The sequence below is a fragment of the Anarhichas minor genome, unplaced genomic scaffold (assembly GCF_050575085.1).
Source record: "Anarhichas minor isolate MPS153535 unplaced genomic scaffold, ASM5057508v1 ptg000040l, whole genome shotgun sequence".
Classification (NCBI taxonomy): Eukaryota; Metazoa; Chordata; class Actinopteri; order Perciformes; family Anarhichadidae; genus Anarhichas; species Anarhichas minor.
Window position 1 is genome coordinate 16,101,074 of NW_027466486.1, and position 19,454 is coordinate 16,120,527.

The 19,454-nt window shown below is 43.7% G+C and overlaps 3 protein-coding genes across 3 annotated transcripts; 1 reads left to right on the forward strand and 2 right to left on the reverse strand.

Annotated features, from left to right (window-relative positions):
- Positions 1 to 978: 978 nt before the first annotated feature.
- On the forward strand, positions 979 to 5,643 carry nfkbiab (nuclear factor of kappa light polypeptide gene enhancer in B-cells inhibitor, alpha b). The gene is made up of 6 exons (XM_076108017.1): positions 979 to 1,292; positions 2,636 to 2,741; positions 2,836 to 3,046; positions 3,776 to 3,864; positions 4,001 to 4,261; positions 4,359 to 5,643. Exons 1-6 carry the CDS (start codon positions 1,039 to 1,041, stop codon positions 4,392 to 4,394), a joined length of 957 nt encoding a protein of 318 aa, XP_075964132.1. The 5' UTR covers positions 979 to 1,038; the 3' UTR covers positions 4,395 to 5,643.
- A 573-nt stretch (positions 5,644 to 6,216) lies between these two features.
- psma6a (proteasome 20S subunit alpha 6a) lies at positions 6,217 to 10,317 on the reverse strand. The gene is made up of 7 exons (XM_076107803.1): positions 10,138 to 10,317; positions 9,396 to 9,490; positions 9,120 to 9,201; positions 8,748 to 8,903; positions 8,119 to 8,297; positions 7,458 to 7,552; positions 6,217 to 7,100 (listed from the first exon to the last, which is right to left on the reverse strand). The coding sequence occupies exons 1-7, from the start codon at positions 10,211 to 10,213 to the stop codon at positions 7,043 to 7,045; spliced, it is 741 nt and encodes a 246-aa protein (XP_075963918.1). The 5' UTR covers positions 10,214 to 10,317; the 3' UTR covers positions 6,217 to 7,042.
- Positions 10,318 to 10,457: 140 nt separating this feature from the next.
- On the reverse strand, positions 10,458 to 19,408 carry prorp (protein only RNase P catalytic subunit). Its single transcript, XM_076107802.1, has 10 exons — positions 18,610 to 19,408; positions 18,216 to 18,354; positions 17,823 to 18,057; positions 17,413 to 17,720; positions 16,940 to 16,987; positions 16,669 to 16,801; positions 11,868 to 11,978; positions 11,216 to 11,364; positions 10,783 to 10,981; positions 10,458 to 10,665 (listed from the first exon to the last, which is right to left on the reverse strand). The coding sequence occupies exons 1-10, from the start codon at positions 19,052 to 19,054 to the stop codon at positions 10,537 to 10,539; spliced, it is 1,896 nt and encodes a 631-aa protein (XP_075963917.1). The 5' UTR covers positions 19,055 to 19,408; the 3' UTR covers positions 10,458 to 10,536.
- Positions 19,409 to 19,454: the final 46 nt, after the last annotated feature.

Consider the following 19,454-nt stretch of genomic DNA (forward strand, 5'->3'; position numbering starts at 1 on the left):
AGTCTCAGCAGAAACAGCATGCATTTGCATAAATGTGCTGCTCAACAGTCACTATCGTGACAGTAAAATATGTGCTGAGAGCGGCGGGGCCTGAGCCTCCCCGTCTAACTGGTTGCACAGACGGAACAATGGGAGGTAAAACAAGCCCGGAGTTTCCCTCAGGGCCTCCGGAACATCACGTTCGACTCAATGTTTGTTTTCTTGTTGAAAGGGAACGGTCGCACGCTCGCCAAGTCTCGCGGCCTTAGAGTCCTTCCATTTTCATCCGCAGAGGAATTGAATGAGTGATCCGATGCTGGGTTATTAAAGGCACTGTCACATAACCAGTGGGAGTTTGATCCTCATCTCAGTATAAAATCAGTGGTGGCGTCACTCTCTATAAGCACAGTTGGTTTGACGCTTGCAAGAAACAACTGATAAGGATTTTTTTGGAGAAAAAAAGGTGTGTGTGTGTGCGGGGGGGGGGGGGGGCATTGAACATTTCCTTCCGTCCAAGAGATTCAGCAGAGACGTGCTGACGAATGTTCCAGTTTTAGGACTCTCCATGCAACCACCCCTCACCAACCACATATGTGCAACCATATAAATGCACCAGAAGCCTGTGCTTCAACTTATTCTGATTTTCCCCTATTCTTGTTGACTTAGCAGTGCATACTAACAATACTATAATACTATATAGTTTGCATACTAACTGCTGATTTCAAGTTGGAGGTGTAGATAGAGATGATATATGCATATTTGTTGAGGAAACACTTATGCAAAGACTGAAATACTGCAGAAATGTGTGCAAGTGTAGCCTGCAAAGAGACTTTGCTCTCTTGGTGACAAACTGGGGAGTGTATTTATATGTGTCTGAATAGAAATCCCCTCTTGGTGCCAGCGCCTCTGTACACTGTGTTATTCTGAGTGACAGTGTTCTGGAAATCCCCCACCTAGTCGTTAGCTCCGCCCCGCCGCAGCAGAAGGGCATTAACAGCCATCTGCACAACTCCGCCCGCAGACAACTAAGCGCACCCTCGTCCCGAACAACAAGCCACCATGGCCCTGCACCGGACCAGTATATTAAACCAAATGGATTACGGCCGGGAGTCGAAAGAAGGGAAGCCGGCTCCGTCGACGGAGGAGCGGCTGGACAGCGGCTTGGACTCGCTGAAGGAGGAGGAGTACCAGGCTGTGGCGGCCGAGATCCGTCAGCTCCAGTTGGAGTGCGAGCCGCCGCAGCGCAAACAAGCTCTCACTGCAACCGGAGAGCCGCACGAATGGAAAACGCAAATCACGGAGGACGGAGACACGTAAGTCGGACCAGGATAAACCGTGGGGATATTTACGAGTTGTCTGAATGTAACGTTACGGCTCGGCTTGTAGAAGAAGGCCCAGCTCGCGGGTCTCGGAGGTAATTTGATCCCTTTCCTGTGGGGAATGTCTGCCTCTAGCCTGTCATTACAATGCAAAGGAACAGGCCCAACTGTGTCCGTGTTGGGGCTTCATGTAGTATTAGGGCTCTTAAAAACGACGTCGCCGCAGCGTTAACAATACACATAACGGGTGTCCGGTTTGATAACGGGTTTAGTTGCGGCCAGGCACTGCGGTGTTGGACGTAAACAAAAGGCTATTATCAGGAGGGAATCTACTATGGCCGCAGGGTCAGACTGGGAAAGTCCCGGGCGCGCCGCCAAGGAATCCGACCGACGCGCGCTCCCGTGATGCGAGAAGAAGGGAAAAAAACAAAACAAGAAAAAGTTAAATTACACAAAACGTTAAGTGTGCGGAGGTTTGAGGGCGAAACCCACTTCTGGAATACGTGTCTGCGGCTCGTTGCTGTCATTAGACCAGGGGGAAGAACATTAAGGGTGACTCCAAATATGAAGTTAATAGTTCAGACTCAGAACAGTATAGTAACTGTACTTATGGCACGTGCATACATGATGCGCTATCGCGTCAAAAGTTGAACAACGTGACTTTATTAATCAGGACGAAGAGCCGAAACGGTCTCATATTAGGCCTGGAATCATGTTTAAAGTTCAGGGGGCATACGAGGTTCTCAACGTGGGGTCTGGGGAACACTTGGAGGCCATCAACAGCTTCTAGGGGGCCTTTATTACATTTGTTTACATTCATCTCCTGTAATGGCATCCTAAGGCAACTGTTCCCAATACATCAAGTGCTATACTAGCTGCTCCGCTCCGCTTACAAAACTATCAATTTGATCTGAGTCTAAATGAAAAGAAAACAATTAAGTAATTCAATTGCGTAAACTTGGGGAACTTCTGTGTTCTACTTGACGTTGTTCTTTACGGATTATACTTCCTGCTAACGGGAATGTGTATAAGTCACACAACATTGTTCAACTTTTTCAGAGCTGATTTTTGAATATTTTGCAATAATCTAAAAAAAACTTGTCTGCACTTGATTCAGCACAATCTTAGCTAAAGACAGCTTTTCACTGTTCAAAAGTAACGGTATCAGAAGAAAACCACAAACTGAGTTATTTGCTGTTATTTACTGTCTTACATAACGTCAAGTGACTGTCACTAGTTTCCTTGTGGGATGAAAAAAAACAATAATACTATAGATTAGATTGTGTTGTTTATGTGTATTGTAACAGGTTTTCCACCACCCCTCTCTGTCTCTATAGGCTGCTCCACCTGGCCATCATCCACGAGGCCAAGGACTACATCAGAGGCATGATAGACCTGTCCAAGAACACAGACTTCCTCGACACACAAAACGACCAGAGACAGGTATTGAAGGGGATTATCCTCACGTAAAGAGTAATAAAAATGTCCTCTGACTCGGCAACTCACCCGTCTTCCCCCGACTTCTTTCTCTTCCCAGACTCCTCTCCACTTGGCAGTAATAACGGACCAGGCGGACGTGTGCCAGCGCCTGCTGGTGTCCGGCTGCGACCCCACACTTGTGGACGACAGCGGGGACACGCCTCTTCACATCGCCTGTCGCCACGGTAACCTGTTGTGCTTCAGCGTCCTCACGCAGAACTGTCCACCGGAGCATCTGCACACGGTGATGGCCGCCTGCAACTATCACGGTGAGATTGTAGAACGAGGATGGCGGTTCTTTGACCGTTTACCACATTTCTGATAAATGCTTCAGTCGTCGATGTTGGAACATCGACTTGGAACAGAAATGTTTGTATTTAGCAGGGCTTGGCTAAATGACTACGTTTCGACATTAGAATATTATGGAGGTAATTTCCACCTGGAAACAGACCAGACACTGACCAGTCTGCTGCTGGTCTTAGCTGCTATTTAGACGGAGGAAGGGTGGGCACGAAAAGAGTAACTTCCATCCTCCCATTATCCCTGAACACTATGTTTAGGGGGAAGGAAACATTTTAAGCAAGCGAGGGGAATGCCATATTCACGCCATCACTTCCTGACAAAAACCCATCTATTACGTGGCTCCTGATGGTAGACGCTAAGGCTTCAAATAGAGTAAGACTTGTGGACATGTCTGATTCTTCTTTGGGGGAACCACATTTTTAAATGTAAAATAAAAAATGTAACAAATATAATGTAGAATAAAAAGGACCTGTGCAAAAGCCTGTTGTCCCTTAGTAATCAGCATCAACATGGCAGAATAATATAAATCCACATTAAAGTATCAATACTTTGTCCGGGCAAATACTATTTAGCTGTTGCTAAATCTTAATTAACTTGAGATCCACCTTTTTCCTAGAAAACGTCAGGTACATAAATATGACGTATGCCGGTCTTGTGTCAGTTATTAAGCTCTTCCTGTGATTGTGTTCTTGCAGGTCAGAACTGCCTCCACCTGGCTTCAGTTCAGGGTTTCCTGTCACTGGTGGAGAACATGGTGGATCTTGGAGCTGACATTAACTCAAAGGTACACACACCAAAGCTATATGTTAGAATATACACTTACATAGTATATATGTACGTATAGAATTCTTCATTTGTTTTAAGGACCAGCACCCCCACCTGTCACTAATTCAAATCTTGAATCTCTCCCTGTCCTGTAGGAGCAGCGTAACGGTCGCAGTGCGCTGCACCTGGCCGTGGACCAGCAGAATCTCTCGCTGGTCAGACTGCTGCTGAAGAAAGGAGCAGACCCCAACCTCCTGACCTCCGGGGGCCACACTCCCTTCCACCTCACCTACGGCCGCAGCGACGACGACATCCGGAAAGAGCTGTACTCGCTGACCAATCCTGACCTGCGGGAGCTGCCCGACAGCGAGTCGGACGACAGCGAGGAGGAGGAGGAGGACGAGTCCGACGAGGAGGTGCGTGTTGAGAATGCGGAGCTGCCGACCGTGACATTAAAATGAGCTCACTGGCCAGTGTGTGACCTTTTTTTTTTTTTTTTATCTGTGTTTGCAGGTGGGTTATGACGACATACAGTGGAATGGACATTAGCAGGAAGAAGGAGGGGGGAGGAAGTTACAGAGGCAGGAGGATGCGATGATGACGGTAAAGGACAAGAGAACGGGCTCTGCACGTCTACTACTTCCTGCAACGACGTCACACGACAGCGTTGGTGGGGGGGAGGGGGGAACGGCGGCCGACGGAACAGATGGACAGACGGCAACAACGAGTCCGTCCCAGGCTGCGGGAGAGCGAACACGCCGAGCTTTGACTACACCACGACGGGATGAGTTTTGCTGTATGATGAGAGGATTGCTTGTAATTTGTGGACACCACCAATCATTTGTCACAAAGAAAAACAGCAACATCCATCCACACAGATGTACCTGCAACAGCTCTGTTGTATGATATTGTAAATGCTGTGTATACAAAGATGTATTTTTTATGGAAGCTGTGAATGTGTACAGTTGAGCAGGTTGTATATGTCAGGCAGCAAACAGTCCAGCACACTCCAGTTAAATTAAAGACACTCATATTTAACAGTACAAAATCTGTGTGTGCATGTTTGTGGGGATGTGATTGGAAGGTTACAGTTAGTCATTGATGGTAACTAGTTTGGAGAGAAAGCTCATTAAGAACTCAACGTATAATCAACAGCGCCTGACAATACGACAAGGCTGCGATTATACCAGACATCACTTTTACCACTTGGCTTCTCTGCCGCCGTCAGTATGTCTGCTTCTGTGAAGGCCTCCACCCAAACATCACAGCTGAGTTTGAGTTTTATTTTCATGTCACGCAAGAAAGGGCCGATAACTCGTTTCCACTGAATGAGGAACTGACGGCTAATTGAACTCTCAACAGTTCCTCTAACTGTGTGTGTGTGTGCAGAAAGAGATAAGAAGCATAAGGGGAATTGTGAGGACGGTCACTCGGTTATCTAAACCAGGAAGTTTTTAAGAGGGCGGGGCTAAGGAGGAAGGGACAGGAAATTCCCAGGAACAGAACACTCAGCTGTTTCGCGACATTCCACTTCTAGTTCCTCCAAAGAAGGGAATCTCCGCCGAACAACAGGACGCTTCATTCAAGCTCGGGGCGGAGGGGAGGAAGGGAGTTTTACTCCAGTTCCAGTAAAATAAATATCAAGCGTCAAACTGCTAATTACGCTTATGAAAGTCTATGATTATAAAACAGCTCAGTGTGTTGGCTTTACGCTCTGCAACTTTTAACATACAATGGAGATGTAATGTAACTTTATAATAGCTGTGAATACAAACTATAAAAACTAATATATTTTAAATATTTGCAAGACCCTTTTTAATGTGCCTAAATTGTAGACACCACAAATATTTTCCCAAAAAGAAACATCTATGCTTTGCTGCAGTGTTCATGGTGGACTGTTTGGAGTAAAAGCATACTAAAAGAGCTGCATACATGCGATCTTTGGGGGAGTACAACACATTATGCATACACAAGACACAGTATTCACCCCCACCCACCAACCACTATCATATGAGACAAGCAGTGCAACTGCTGTAGTGATATTTCTCCCCAAAGTCCCTTTCAGACTTTTACCCAGCTAGTATGTTTTTAACTTTAGCACCTTTCGACAGCAGAGGGAAACAATGCAAATACAAATGTATTTATATTGTCCTTCCATATAAAATACACCCCAGTGAGCTGTATTTTTGCAGAAATCTAAAACATATGGAGTTATAAATTGGCAACGCTGAATGTGAAAGTAATGTTCACTCCCACAGTAAAGGAACTGTAACATGGACAGACAAGCACATGCTGCCCTCAAGTCTGAATTACCCGCTTCACTTTTACTTCAAATTCATGGCGGTGATACGCAAAGAAAAGGAAACTCAAGTGTTGGATAAAAACATTGCTTTTAATAGAAGTGCAGTAATGTACAGCAGTGGCAGCAGACGGGAGGATCGAGACACGGGAGAGGATGATGTAATCAGTGACTTCTCGTTGACGTTGACCTGAGCAGACCTGAACGAGGGTGTGACAATGATGGGAGAATTCCCACAGCTGTTCCCCGAGTACACCACAGCGTAAACATCATCCTGAAACTAGAGACAGTGGAGGGGGGGGGACGACTTTAAAGCCGGGTATTAAATGGGGGGAGATACGCGTTGTGGCGGCCCTGAGTAAATGAGATTGGAAGCTCTGATGACAGTGACTCGAGAAGCTACTGAACAACAGAGTCGGTAAGTTGTAAGAAGAGGTATTGTGCTGTAGTTGTAGTGTCACCACACCCCGTTCTTCCAATCTGCTCATGTCACGCTCGTCAACGGAAGTCATTTGGGCTGAGCTCCATCCACACAATGATGAATGTCTCTGTGACATTTGGCAGCTGCCTGCAGTATGGCTAGAAATGCAATACATAATATTGGTTCCAGTCAGGTCCTGGCTATGACCAGTCAGGGTGGAGGGGTAAGTGCAGGTGGGTAACATATTCTACCCAAGCTGCTAATGAGGACCATATTGTTCTTTACTGTTTTATCTTTTCTGTGTGTCTCAACCTCACTGTGCGGTACCGCCGATTCTGAACAAGATGATACCAACTCCTCATTAATCTTCCTTCTAGGATGAGAAAAACCTGTGTGTGGAGGAGGTGTGTGTGTGTGTGTGTAGGGGGGGGGGGGGGGGGGGTTGTGTGTTGTCGTTCATCCTTTTCAGAGCTTTCCTCACTCTCTCTCAGACAAAGCAACCAGGTGGACATCGATCTCAGCCTCGGACAGAATCCTGGAACACAAACACACAAGTTAACGGTCATCATTTGTTGTTACGCCAGATTTTATAAGCCTTTCTCTCTCACACACACACACACACACACGGACACACACGGACACACACGGACACACACGGACACACACGGACACACACGGACACACACGGACATGTTGAGAACACATTTAAGCCCTTGCTTTGATCTCATCCCTGGTTTTTGTTTTGGGGAATTTCCATTACAACACTATTCTGTTTTTTATTAATTTTTTAAAATAGCTCTGATGCATTATTAACAATGCCAAGACATTACCACGTTTCAGCACTTTCACTTTCCCCCCCAGTGTCAGCACTTTAAATCAGATAAATACTCACTTGAATCTTGACTCTTTTGTCGTGATGACTCCCACCTCCAGCTCCGAGGGCTTGAAGTCGATGGACAGAACGCCCGCCAGACACGAGATAGCCGTCTGTGTAGAGAAGAGAGGGAGAGTTGTTGAGACGCATGAGAGGAAGCAGGGGAGAAGGAAATAAAATGAACCTTTGGAAACGGGAGCCCACAGTGTCAAATAACCAAGAAAGATGGGACATAATGTATAAATGTGTTTAAATATCTGTTGACATTTTAAAAAGACGTTAGAAAAAAATGTTTGTCCACCTGCTCTCTGTGTGACATATTTCACTTGTTTGCTTTGACTTCTTATTCTTCTACCAATGGGAGTACATTAATATCTGGGAAATATTAACTAATATTTTGAACAGAATATCTACTAAATAACAAATCAGTTTTTATTAGACTACTATCTGGATTCCTAGAGAGCCGGACTTGTTTAACTGCATCAATGGCTGCAAGCGTTTGGTTTCCACTTCAGTTGTTCAAAGAGCCACTAAGTAGTGCGGTCATATTCCAGTAGAGGGACATTTCCTCCGTGACATTTTCTGACACCCAAAGCACTCCTTCACTTTTCCTGCCAAAGAAATTCCCAAATAATTCCATGACATTCAGCCCTGATCCGTCAGGTTGCGTGTGCGCTACCTCTATGGTCTGCTGATAGGTCCAATCCAGTTTCTTCTTGACTTTCTTCTCTAGGTAGCTGGTGGCCTCAGTCTGTTTGACTCCAGCTGCCGTGGCCTTAAAGCCACAGTAGTAGCCGGCTGGATCACACTTATAGAGCTGCGGACCCAACTCTTCATCCAGCCCAACCACGATCATACCTTAAGGCAGAGGGGAATGATCTGTTCAAACATCTGGTTAATGCTCTAAACAGCACTTTGACAAATATATTTTACTCAAAGATTGTTTCTAACAGCCATGTTCAAGGGCTGGACCAATATCAGGTTTCAAAGATATAACATGTAAAATGAAGCTGCAAATATTCTGTGCCGTGTTCAGAATCAAGCTGTGATGAAAAGCCTCTGAAACGCCGTTTACACAATATTAACAACACTCTTAGCAAAGCAGCTTTCACTATAGATCTCAATACATCACAAAGTAATGTTAATATTAAAGAATGGACCGGCTCTGGTCATGAAGAAACATATATTATTTAGAAAATGGACGACAACAAGTGGTTTTGAACATTTCTAACAGGTCAGTTTTGGTTAAAATAAGAAACAATTATATAACACTAACAATCATAAAGGACTACTCAGCGAACTACTCACAGCAGCCTAGCGGCCTCATCTCAGCATTCTGTGTGTAGACCTGGGAGATGTCCGCCATGCGTTTGCACAACATGTCCACAGGGATCTCATAGCCGTATTTATACATCCAGTTAGCTGCTTCATACCGAGCCCTCTGCACCTGGGACCTGCTGTCAGCTGGAGGGAGGAAGAGGACAAACATGAGCATTTTTACAGTGAAAGAATATGATGAACTTCTTTGCACAAATGTGTCCATGAGACAAGAGGAGTCGTAGAGACGGATGATTCAATACTCTCAACATGGTTGTCAGACAAGGCCGCCACTGACACATTATGTCATTTTAAATGACTGACTAGGAGTATTCACCATCAGATGGACGAGACATTGCTTACCTGTCATGCCAGTCATAACACAGCCGATGCCCTCTGTAATTTTGTACAGATGTGTGACTGTCAAGGAGTCCAACAGCTTGTCCTGAGAAACACACATGACAAAGACAGAAAGATATCTCGGTCACATACACCACAAGTAACGCAAGCTGTGGAATCGGACCACATTCTCTGTGAGGACAGAGAAACATAAACGTCTGTGTGTGTGTGTGTGTGTGTGTGTGTATGTGTATGTATATGTGTATGTATGTGTGTACTAATGTGAGCGTGTATACTGACTGGAACTTTCTTTTGTGTGACAACCACGACACAGTCGTTCCCTCTGACCGCTACGGTTGTGAGTCCTCCCTGGTTGATGGCTTTGAAGGCGTACTCTGCAGACAGAGAGAAGGGGAAGATTGCACTTCAACGTTTGGACAATTCTGTACAAACCTACCAAGTTAGTCGTTTTACATGTAACTTCATTTTACATACGCACAACTATTCAATATTACACAATTTATACCGTTGTAACGTATGAGTAGTGTTTTCTCATGTTTCACAGATTTTCTTTTGACAATTAAAATTGGTCTTAAACCAACATTTCATAGTTATGACTTACTTCATCATTATATAAATTATAATTAATACAATCGTGAGTTTGGGTTACTAGCGGGTTAAGGTTACTTGTCTATTTGCTACATTAGCTAAATAAGGAATTAATTTAAATTCTTATACAAATGTTAATCTAACGTTAAACATGAGTTAATAGTAGCACTGCGCAGCTAACTGAAGGTAGCTAAGAAGCTAGCACCACCAACAAAACGATCCTGTTAGTTACTTAATTACTACATAACTATGATCAATTACAGTTAATCATATATCAGTAGCTCATATTCTGACCGATCACGATGCACCGACTCCTTTTCTAAATAACGAGTTATGAATGGGCTAGCAAGGAGCTGCTAGCTGATGTTAGCCTGTTAGCAAGTAGTGATGACTGAGCAAGTTGAGTTTGGTTCATTTCACCGACGTTACTCACCGACTTGGTAGAGTCTTCCCTCCGGGGAGAAGATGGTGATGTGGCGGTCAAACCCTGCACTCGACCCCCGAGACATGCTGGCTGGAAATAACGTTAAACTGAAGTTGCAACAAAACCGAGAGGCTACAGAGCAACAACAAGGCAGAACATCTACACCGGATGTGATCTGTCCGACTGGAATCTTCCACATCCGGGTCACCTCCGCAGCTCTGTAGCTCACAGATGTCACCACTGACTACAACCCTACATCCATGCATAGAGAGGCAAATCGAATCAAATGTAATTTTTCCAAGTCTCAAAAGTTAAATTGAAGAGTGCCGGCCACTTAGTTCTTTGTTGTAAATGATTTATTTACAAGTCCACAGTTATAATCAGAACATATGAGTTGTGTGTGTGTGTTCAGTGCTTTGTGGCGAGGCAGAGCCACCGTTGTGGTACTTCATAGGTGCTCCTGTCCTCTGTGTCGTCGTAGGGAAGGTGCCACGAGTCCGCTGATGTCTGGACAATGGTGTCATAGCTGGTAATACTCTAAACACACAAACGGTTAATTGGTATGCTTCTTTAATTCGTTCCCAATCATCAACTCCCTCTCAGTTCATACCCCTCCTGCTGCTGCTCCTCCTCCTCCTCCTCCTCTTCCCTCACCTGAAATCGGACTCTCCTGCCTGCTGCGACGTATCCGTCCACTACCAGCTGGTGGCCTCTCTGCCATTTGAAGAAGAGCCGTCGGGTGGCTCCGTCTGGCAGGCAGGCCTTGTGGTCCCTCATCAGGTCCCTGCTCACGAACCGACAGTGGTTCCCGGAATGCAGCGTGGCGTACAGCAAGAAGGGGTCGTCCTCCGAGCTGACAAGACACAGAGACCACAAGGTGTGAGGTTAACTCGTTACAAATAAAAATATCTCAAGAGCAGAAAGGTTGTAAATAAAAAGAGGTATAGCCAAATAACAATGTGCCGAATGATAACATGTGAATTCATATTCCCTGCTGTGGTTTATTCTTTATTAAATCAGCCTCCCTTTCTTTTTCTATTGAGCATATTCCATGCTCTTCTTTGTTTTTTAGATATCATGTGCTCACATGTTTTCAGTGAAGAAGCAGTGAGCCTTCTGCTGGATAAGCTTCATGTTGTTTCTCTCCCAGGACCTGGAGGGCCGCAGCATGTGTTTCCTCCCCAACACCAGAACAGTCAGGCCCTGACCCTCCAGCTCTGACACCACCGCCAACAACTGAAACACACACGCCTCAACACTTTTATCTATGTTAACATAAACAAAAAAACGAACATGAATATTTAATGTCACACACGTCTGTCTTTGTCTTGCAGCCACAGAACGTCTGAGAAAGATGTGACATATTTGAACTCAGAGCGAAAAGTACCGATAGTTGACACATAACACACATCCTGGTAGACAGACAGATGTGGGCAGGCAAGCAGGCTAAGTGTTGTTAAAATCAGGTATTGGCCAGTTATAAAGGCACCTCCTACACACACACACACACACTACAGAGTTAGTCATAGTGCAACCGGCAGAAAACTCCCCGGGTTGGATAGACACATGTGTAGGAACAAATCACTAACATCTAAACTGTAAAACTGTGTGTGTGCATGCAGACAGGATTCTGAAAAAAAGTGCCGTTAGTCCGGTAGACCCTGTACAATATTTCTCTGTCTCTTATCTCCTTGTGCATCACATTTCGCATGCATGTGCGTCTGCGCGTATTTTCTCACCGACTCCGACTGCCTGCTTTTGTCCTTGTTGATATTTGCCACATTCAGCCCATCTACGACCACATCAAACGCTGGCTTCCTCTCCACAAACGCCTTGAACCTCTCCAACTCCTGAACAGACACAGAAATAGACAGAGAGAGTGATACTGAGGAAAACAATGAGTCAGTGGAGGAGTAGAGAAGAAACGGATAAAAAAACAAAACGGGCAAGTTACACATGAATATTGTACAAAAACACTTTACACTGCATGACATTATTTCTTTTTTTTGCTGTTTAACCACCACAGAGAACATGCAAAATGTGCACGAGTTGCAGTGTACGGTTTTCACTATCACAGCCGCGCTAGCAGCATGTTCACAATGACAATATGATGATATTAAGCAGGTAATATGTTGACAGACTGAACTCACCCGCCAAACTAAGCGTGCTAGCATGTGCTAATTAGCAGCAAACACAAAGTGCAGTTTTGCAGGGTGTTTGGTCATAATCCAAAGTATTGGCCACATTAAGATTTTGAATCCACGGCGCCCGCTAGAGTCAGGGGATCACCAAAGGTATTACAGTTCTTCTTCTAGGGTCCACAAATGTCCGTCTGAATTCTTGGTCCAATCCATCCACGTGGAAGTGGAGATATTTACTGAATAAGTATTTAATTTGACCCGCTGGTAGCCAAGGGGAAAAGTCAGGGGATCACTTAAATCCTCCTCTGCGGGACCACGAATGACCTGGCAATCCATCCAATAGTTAGTCAAAAACAATACATTTGGGTTTCATTGGCTCATTGTTAGCAAAGGCCTTAAAAGCTGGATGTCTGACTGAATACATACAGTACTGACACGGTACAGAAAGATTCTGCAGAATTCTCCAACAGCAACATCAGGAGCTTGTTCCTTATTGCGGTCAGGGAGCGTATCTGAACACCTGATGGTTGGCTGGTTTTCTCACTGACTGATCACAGGCCTGCCAGTAATACATCTACCCAGCCTTTCCTTCTGTTTTAAGTTGATGTTTAATAGCTTATTAAATGTTGCCTTCACACTGAGGACAGGGGACTTTTCTCCCTGTTGGACAAAACATATTTTCGACTAAACTCAGACTAATGTGACAAAAGGTGAAGTGGGCTACTGTCAGTGCACTCTCAACTGTATTTATTGTATGTAAAACATTTGGTCACACTTTATGTACTTACTCCCTCAAGGGGCCAATAAAAAGCATATAAATAAGACGTCTGCACCTGAAAAAGCAGCTAATAGTCAACAATTTGATACTTTGGTGTCATCTGTTGAAGATGAACACCACAAGTTTTCTGCAGTGCGGGGAATGAGGAAGGCTTCATCCGTGTAACAGCTTTGTACCATAATAGGCAAGCAGTGCTGAAGCTCAGAATAGGCCTCCAGCACAGGAACGTTGTTCGTAGTACTTTCACTTTTAGATAGCAGCAGTATGGAAATAGGCTTGCAGTGAATTCCCCTGGACTTGAAACTTGACTGCGTGCCCGCCACCATCAGCGCGACCATAAAAATGTAAAAAAGGCTGTAATATTCCTCCTCCGTGCTCCAGATAAAAACGCCTGCCGAGCCCCGTTGATGCTGCAGTATTATTGCTTTAATTCACTAAACCCACACAGACGTACAGTAATTCAATCTAAAATAATGTGCAGTTTCACATTGGAGGCTAGTTTTGGTTGCGAAGGGGGAGATGTGTTTTGTTTGTTTTGGGTGGGAGGCTGAAAGAAATGAAAGAAAAAGACAGATGGATGATGGACAACTGGAAGTGTGGAGAGGAAGAGAGTGATTGGTTCTGATGGAGAAAGGGTGCAGAAACCTTTAAAAAAGAAAGAAGGAAAAAAGAAAGAAGGAAAGATTAAGAGCAGCAGAAGGAGGAAGAGAGAGAGACGGAGAGAGAGTCCAGTATAATTATCCAGGGACTTTCCAGAGTCGATATGTGAAACCAGTTCATTGTGCTGCTGCGGATGATATGACTGCTTAAAACACACGCACGCACGCACACACTACAAAAAGCACAATAGTATTCTGTATATTGACTGTAAGATACCAGCTAGAATTACATCTGCCAATTTTAATCACAACACTTTAATAGAAACTTCCTGTTGAGTTTATCTCAGTTCTAACACTTATCTTATCATTTCCACCTTCTACCATGCTTTTATATACAATTATATATAGAATATATAATAATAATTTGACTTACAATACAAGTTTTCATTTTAATTTGTGATAACATCTACTTATGCTAACCATAAAATTCACATTCTATCGTTGAGAATCCATATTTTAGTAGATGTATGCCACAAGTAATGTTCAAAATAAATGTGACTAAAACTATACATGCAAGTAACCATGCCAACCTAATATGGTGATATGGTCAGCACCGCGCTTCTTTTAGCCTCATGTGCTGCTTCTGATTCTAAGCTGTAGCCCCTACTACTGTAGCATTACTTGACATTATATTACAGCTGTGCATGGTAATATATTATCACATATCTGGGTTTTTTAAAGTATATAATTGGACCAGTATTTTTATCTAATTGCAATCAACAGAAGGACCCCAAATTATTTTGGATAAATGATGGCTTGCAGTAGCGGCAGTAATACCAGATAACAATATGTACTTGAATGTAAATTTATGGTTTTATTTATTTATTTAGAAGCAGAAGAGGAGTGTATTGTGCATTGCATGTCTTCAGTTGGATTCATTAACAAAGCCCGGGACCCCCGCTGACTCTGACATCAGGACAATCTCTTCTTAAACACCCTTGCCCCTATTAATATACACTTGACACTTTAATACTATACTTGTTTTGATATACTCTCATTTGTTTGTTTACCAACCATATTTTTATATTTTATTGTAAATTTAATGATGTTTCTATTTTTAAATCATGTCTTGTATTTTGCACTGTGTTGATTGTTTAATGTTATCCAGTCAAATTCATTGTATGTGCGACATACTTTGGCAATTAAACGGTTCTGATTCTGATTCTGAAAATGTAAAAAATGGACCAAACTTCAGTTTTTGTTTTGATTTCTGAGGCTTGTAACCATGCTGAACAGTGTGGACACAAAAAAAGGCAAATGAAATGCGATTTAGCAGAACAGTTCATCTAACATGCAACCTTTGAGGAACTTTGGATGCTTTATTTATGCTTCCAAAAATATTAGAAATGTCACTTGGAAACTACAGCCTCAAAAAAAAGCTTTTGTTGAAACTGTGTCAGAGAGGAGTTAAACACAATAGGCTTTATAAAGGTGCTAAACTATGGCTGCTCTGTTTTTCTGGGCACTCGTTGCGGTGTCAAAATGCACGACTTGATCTTAGCGTCTCATATGTCTGTGCTTACAATGACATCACGCCTTCCTGCTGGCTGTGACGACTCTAATCAGCACATGCAGACGAACACAGCTCCCCTTTCTGTCTCCGTCCCTCCCGGCATGCTTCACTGTGGTCTGAAGCGCCCTGTTTGCCCTTAAAAAAAGGAATTGCCTTAAACTGGGAATTAATAACGTCGAGTTAAGCGTCTGTCTGCCTTCCTTGTTCCGTCTCCTCGGTGGGAGGTAGATGTGATCCAGATTCACATGATGCTCACATGCTGGAAATCCCCTCAATTTATCTAACTGTTGCACCAACAAACTCCCCCTGACTGCTGAAAGACACAAAGGAAAACATTTAAACGTGCTCTCTGTGTATAAATTAAACATGACATATTATACAACTATATGTTACTGATGTTGACAACTTTCTTATTGGAACTATTTCAAGTGAATAACCTTGTTTTTAAGTTTATTTTCATTGGCATTGTAAAAAAATACAGCTAGCACATTCCAATCCAATGAAAAGCTTTTGCCCTGGCTCTCTCTCCACGCAGACAGTGGATTCATCTCTCCCAGACACTCGCCTTATCCCGATCAACACAACAGATTATAAAGGACAGAAAACCTCAGACTCTGAGGACGGCAGAGATGGCTTGGCGGTATCGTCCTCTGTGTCAGGGACTAATTACTAAATATCAAAGCCATGCAGTAGCACTCCAGAGAAAAAGAGTCTTTGAACCAGATGGACAGACATCTGACGCAACACTTGACTTCCTTTACAACAACTCAAAAGGAGATCTGATCAGAAGCAGTTTAGCTCTCATTCATCTGGATAGTGAAAGTAGTAGAGTTCACTAAGGTTTCAACTAGCCTCACCCTCCCGCTGCTGCATGTGTACCAATGACGCCATCTAGCAGAAGGTAGAGAGAAGGAGATGGAGGGCTAATGAACCACGCTATTGGCAGATAAGCCTCATAATAGATACTTCATTTTTGGTTTAAAAAGGGCTGTTTCTCCAAATTTTGGGACAAGGTGGAATTTTTATTTAGGATGAGCTCATCTTAAAGAAAGAAGAAAAAAAACATACCATTTCAAACTGAACACAGGTGTTACGAGTTCACAAACTCCAACACGATACTGTATTATTCATCGTGTCCTGTATTAATATAAAGGTTAATATAAAGGTAGATTACATTGATGGACAAACTGCAAGCTCAATTCAATTCATATTATCATCAAATATATCATAAATGATCTGTTAAAACCAATGCATATTTCATAACTGCAAAGAATACAATTAAATTAAAAATAAAACTACATTCTATATCTTCCATTCCTAGTAGAGATGCATTCAAGCTATTTAAATGCTCTTTATGACCTCATTTTAAAATTATTAGAGACCTATTCAGTTATTAGGGACATTGCTAAGCGTGTGTGCGTGTGTGCGTGTGTGCGTGTGTGTGTGTACCTCCGGTGTAGTTTTGTTAAAAACATCTCGTCCCTGAATGATGTCAGTCATCACTCTGTCTTTCAGCTGTTGGTACTCCTCAGCAGTCAGCTGGATGGACTCTAACTCCGACCCACAACACCGACACACACCCCTAAACACACACACACACACACACACACACACACACATAAATGACATATACAGGACACACTATTCTGTCCTTGCACACATATGGTGGAAAACACCTTCCACAGAGATTCATGTTTAGATAGGGAAGTGATGAACGTACTTTGGGGTGGCGCCGGTCCAACTTCCTGTCCATCTCTGTCCCATGAGACTGAAGACAGAGAGGAAGAAACAGACAGAGAAAAAAGAAATGAGAGTGAGGAGTGAAGGGTTGTTGATGTAGATAAAAATGGATGAGATCGCGTTGTACAGACAAAATGACTAAATGCTATCTATCTATCTATCTACTGTATCTATCTATCTATCTATAGAAGGGAGGAAAAACCACCTAAAATGTATTCTGAAGCCAAACCTAAATAAAACTCACCGGGGCAAAGTTCAGCAACTATGTTCACTCAAAATGAGTTTATTGACAACGTTTTAAAAGCAGCACTTTTTAAGACTGATCAAATAATAATGTAATGTTTTTATACTTCTAAAATGACATCATTTTGAAAGAGTTTGCCACAGAATTTAGGTAGATCATATAAAGTGGTTTCCCACCAAACCCTCAGTGTCTTCATCAATCTCTTGTACCTCTCAAACCAGGTCTTGATGCTGCCGGCGAGGCTGTGTTGGGGGTAGATCTGGTTGTTCCTCATGTAGAGCAGAATCCCCAGCAGCCTCTCCTGGTGCTCAGACTGAGACATGGCTTCAGCCTCCTCCTCCCCCATTTCCTCCTCAGTCTTCCTCACTCCCTTAAACATAGCATCCCAGGTCTCCTGGTGCGGGCTCAGTCCATTCTCAATCAACTCACCATAAAGAGCCCAGGCAGTGGTCGTGTCACCATTTAACATCGCCGCTGCGATGATATCGCCGTAGTTGCGTGCTGACGGGGTAAAGACCTGTAGGAACAACAGTAAAACCAGGTGACGATAGAGAAGGGGCGCCATGTCCTCCAGCTCCGATATGAGATCTTTAAAAGTAAAAATCAGAACGCTGTTTACCTTCTTCACCTCACGCAGGATGCCGACAGCCTCCCTCCACCTCTCCGTCCGGCTGAAGGACTTGATGAAGAGGCTGGAGGCTCCCGTGTCCAGAGAAGGGAAACTTCCCCGCATGATGTCGTAGACATCAAACACCTCGGCGTCGTGGCCGCCGCTCACACACAGCGTCAGGTACCGTAGCAGCAGCTCATAAGACAGCGTCCCTGTTTCCATGGCTACAAATGTCAGTAGGGACCTGTGGCAGAACGGTGCAGACATTGATGAGCCCTGCTTGTGTTTTCCTCCATTTGGTTATTTGAATTTAATTTAAAATGATAGTGCTCAAACTGTAAAACCAACAATTGGACCTGAAAAAAAAATTCGAAATCACAGACACACAGGTCCTGCGCTCACTTGGCGATATCCAGCTGTGTCTCGGAGGTGAACAGCGCGCACATCATCTGGATGTCAAAGCGTTGAGGATTTCCCAGAGACTCCTTCAGCGTCCTCCACTCAGCAGCAGAGAGCGGCCGGTCGGGAGGCTGCACCTTCGCTGTGAAACATTCATGCTGCAGGTGAAGGAAACTGAAACAATGATTCCCAAACTCTTTCATAGATTATTTCAGTCTTTATAAGGCAGTAGAAAAACATATTCAAACTAAAGTTATAGCCATGTTAAAGCGTCTAAAAAGATGGATTTAATTGTGCACAATTATTTGAACGGACAGAGACACACATAGAGACACAAAGCTTTCCTGAGTGTATACAGATGCCTAAAAATTAGGTAGATAGTTCCAGTGTGTCCTACCTGCTCCTCTACGTGTCCTCCCTTCAGGCTTCCCACCATCCTGCTCCTCATCCTGCGAGACCTGAGATGTTTTCCTCTTCAGCATCTCTGCCATCCTCTTTGCCGTCCCAGCAGCAAACACAGATTTGGGGGAAGAAGGCCTCTGCCAAAGAGGGGAGCTCTTACCTCTTCCCTTCACAGCACCATCCCACAATTCCTCTTCCCTACGTCTGTTGGTGCTATTGTTTACTCCCCCCTGTCCATCAGTGTGTCCACTGTTCCCTCTGTCTGTCTGTCTGCCTCCTGGGTTTGGGTTACTGTCTCTGGTGCATAGAAAGCGGGCTGAGAAAGGCAGCTGTGATGACTTAGAAGTATTTAGTGTGTAGAAAGCCGAACTTCCCTGGTAGAAGAGCGGCTTGAAGGGTTTCAGGCATATTCTGACTTTTAATATCCAGGTGGAGCCCATGTTAGCCTACTCTTTACTTATAAATCAGCTACAATCCTCATTTACATACCATATACAAACTGTAGAAATATGTATTTCCTAAACCAACGAACTAAAAAACAAATCACATGCCGTTAAGTGAATCAATAACCTGGAAATGAGACTAGCCTGCTAATAACCTTGCTGTTTCCCAACGCCAATAGTTACTAGAAGATAAATATCCCTCTCGCGTTGGTTTAATAAGTAATTATAACTCTTTAAATGCGACTCACACTTCCTTTCGATATCCAAATCAAATACAGCTTCGTTCTTTCTACAACTTCATGGATAAACACAACTGAGGGAGCTGTAGGCATCCCTCGAGTCGCACAACTTGACGTCATCAACGCTTGACAGCTCCGTTTGTGAACTGTCAAGTTTG